The 2,490-nt window shown below is 45.3% G+C and overlaps 1 protein-coding gene across 1 annotated transcript; it reads right to left on the bottom strand.

Moving 5' to 3' along the window:
• Window positions 1-1,452: 1,452 nt before the first annotated feature.
• LOC122734559 (ubiquitin thioesterase OTUB1-like) lies at window positions 1,453-2,265 on the bottom strand. Its single transcript, XM_043975462.1, has one exon. It carries the CDS (start codon window positions 2,263-2,265, stop codon window positions 1,453-1,455), a length of 813 nt encoding a protein of 270 aa, XP_043831397.1.
• Window positions 2,266-2,490: the final 225 nt, after the last annotated feature.

Raw genomic sequence — 2,490 nt, 5'->3', positions numbered from 1 at the left:
AACCTTAAACACTATATAAATTCTAATTCTAATAATTCTAAAATTCTTATTCTTATTATTAACTGGAAGGAACCTGAGAGGTCCTCTAGTGAAACCTCATTTAAATTATAAGGAAACTCGGGCCTAGGGAAGTTGATTGAGCTGCCCAAGGTAACATGGGCTTCCTTTGGGGTATGTGATTAGATGGTAGATAACAAGAGATTTGAGAGGTAGAATGATAAAGGAGAAAGATTTCATGAGAGGATTTGATAAAAAGAGGGCCTGGATGCCTAGCTCTGCCACCCACTACCAGTATATGTCATAAAACATAACATTTTTCTCATGTGTAAAGTGAGGAAGTTAAGCTAGATATTCTCCAAGGTCCCTTCAATTCTAATAATCTGATAATATGAATACTCACTTTACTCACCTGCAATGAGAAAAGTGTTTTGAAAACTTTTATTTGCTACACTATAGTTGTCAGTAATAGTTGCTACTGCTAAATGATACTACTCTTCCTTCTACTCCTACTCCTACTACTGCTACTCCTACTACTACTGCTGCTGCTACTAGCTACGACTAGCTACGACTACTACTACTACTACTACTACTACTACTACTACTACTACTACATGTTCAACATTTCTTTGGAATCTCCTAATACAACAGGTTCAGTGAAGGGTGCTTTGGGAGGCAGTTGTTTTTGTTCTTTATTCTTCATTCTGGAAGAGGACCTTAACATTGAGGCGATCTCACAGTGACAGTTATGCAAATACAGGTCAAGTCTATATTCTGTTAATTCTCTACTAACAGACCAAAACCAGCTTTTTATTAGGGCAGAATAGAAATGTAAAATGACATGAGAAAACTCTTTCATATACAAACTCTTCCACAGATTCACATATTGCCTTCTGAATCTTCCCTAGAAAATCTATGCTGCTATGGTAACGTATTGGCATCATGTCGAGGACTAGCTGGATGGCTTCTCATGACTTCATCTCCCAACAACATGGTGTACCCTACTGCTGCTCCACTCTGCATCTGTAGCTGCCATCTCCCTTACCTCCAAAGCTGATTACTGCTGCTCTGAAAAGCTACTGTTGTCATTTCTTAAAGATGTTATCTACATCTTCATCTCCACTAAGCAGCTGTCATTCTCCATCAAAGAGAGTGCTTCTGCTTTCCCTCCCCCATCAACAGCCTCCCCTTAAAAACAAAACAAAACAAAACAAACAAAAAAAAAACACGCAAAATTTTATGTGGTCACAAGAAGGGGAAAGGGGGAGTGAAATATGACCATTTACAACTACACACACACACACACACACACACCAAAACTAAAAAACAAACAAAAAAAGAAACCAAAAAACCTTTGTCCATGGCTAACGCCAGTTAGCAGGAAGAAAGGGGGAGGGGGAGGGGGAGGGGCAGGATTGGCTCCAGCAAGGGAGGGCAGCTGCAGGCAGAGGCCACCTATTTGTAAAGGATGTCATAGTGTCCCGGTCTGTACAGTAGATACACCTTGGGCTCTGAGTCCTCTGGGAAGACGTGGGGATGTGTGGTCCCCTCACCGCGGTCCATGTACTCCACCAGGATGGGGACACTAAGGGCCTGCGCCAGCGCCATGATATGGATGTGGTCACTCTCCTTGCACATGGGTTCCACCTCCTGATGACAAAACTCCTCGACCGTCTGTCCCCCCTCAATGAAGTGCTTGAAGAACTTGCTCTCACGCTGCAGGTAGCCAGAGGTGAGCAGCCGCAGGTAGACAACCAGGTAGTCGGAGGTGCTCTGGTCATTGAACGAGGCCAGCAGTTTGGTCACTGAGGTATGCTTCTCCACCTGCTCGATCAGGTCCATTAAGGTGTTGTGGAAATCCTCGATGGCGAACTCAGTGAAGCCCTGGGACACCAGGTCCTCTTTGCTCTTGGCGGAGATGGCTTTGAACCTCTGCAGCTCCTCGCTGTCTTCCAGAAGGGACTCCAGGTGGGAGAAGCCGAAGGCTCGGTAGAAGCAGTTGCCATCAGGCCTGGTTTTTCGGAGGTAGGAGTATTTTTTGTGGAGGTCCTTGATCTTCTGTTGATAGACGTTGTCCTCTTCCGCATACTCCTCCGAAAGCACCGTGAGCTGCAGGCGCTCTGAGACCAGCGGATTCTGGATGGCAATCTCTTGCTGAATTTGGTCCTGCTGCATCATGATGGCTTCATCGTAGGCCAAACAGTTAACTCCTTCAGAGTCGTTTTCCAGAGGATCCTGCTTCTGCTGAGGAGGTTCCTCCGCCGCCATCTTTAAACAGTGCGTTCACTGCCCAGCCAACATGCGCGCAACTGCTCAACGTATTTTTAGCTCTGGGTTTGTCAATCCCATAGTCCCATCAGGTTGGCTCACAAAAGGAGCATAGGTCAAGATCTCCTTCTCTCCGATCCTACCCACTATCTTCCCTGAACAAAGCTAAATCTCCTGGGAACCCTGGCTATTTAGTTTAGGGGAGTAATTCTTTCCAATTTCTGG

Source organism: Dromiciops gliroides, chromosome 1 (assembly GCF_019393635.1).
Source record: "Dromiciops gliroides isolate mDroGli1 chromosome 1, mDroGli1.pri, whole genome shotgun sequence".
In the NCBI taxonomy this organism is placed as follows: domain Eukaryota; kingdom Metazoa; phylum Chordata; class Mammalia; order Microbiotheria; family Microbiotheriidae; genus Dromiciops; species Dromiciops gliroides.
Note: the sequence above shows the minus strand (reverse complement) of the source record. Positions and strands in the feature narration are given on the sequence as shown.

Excerpts from the sequence above, each read along its gene's own strand:
- LOC122734559 (XM_043975462.1), bottom strand. The coding sequence starts at position 2,265 with ATGGCGGCGGAGGAACCTCCTCAGCAGAAGCAGGATCCTCTGGAAAAC.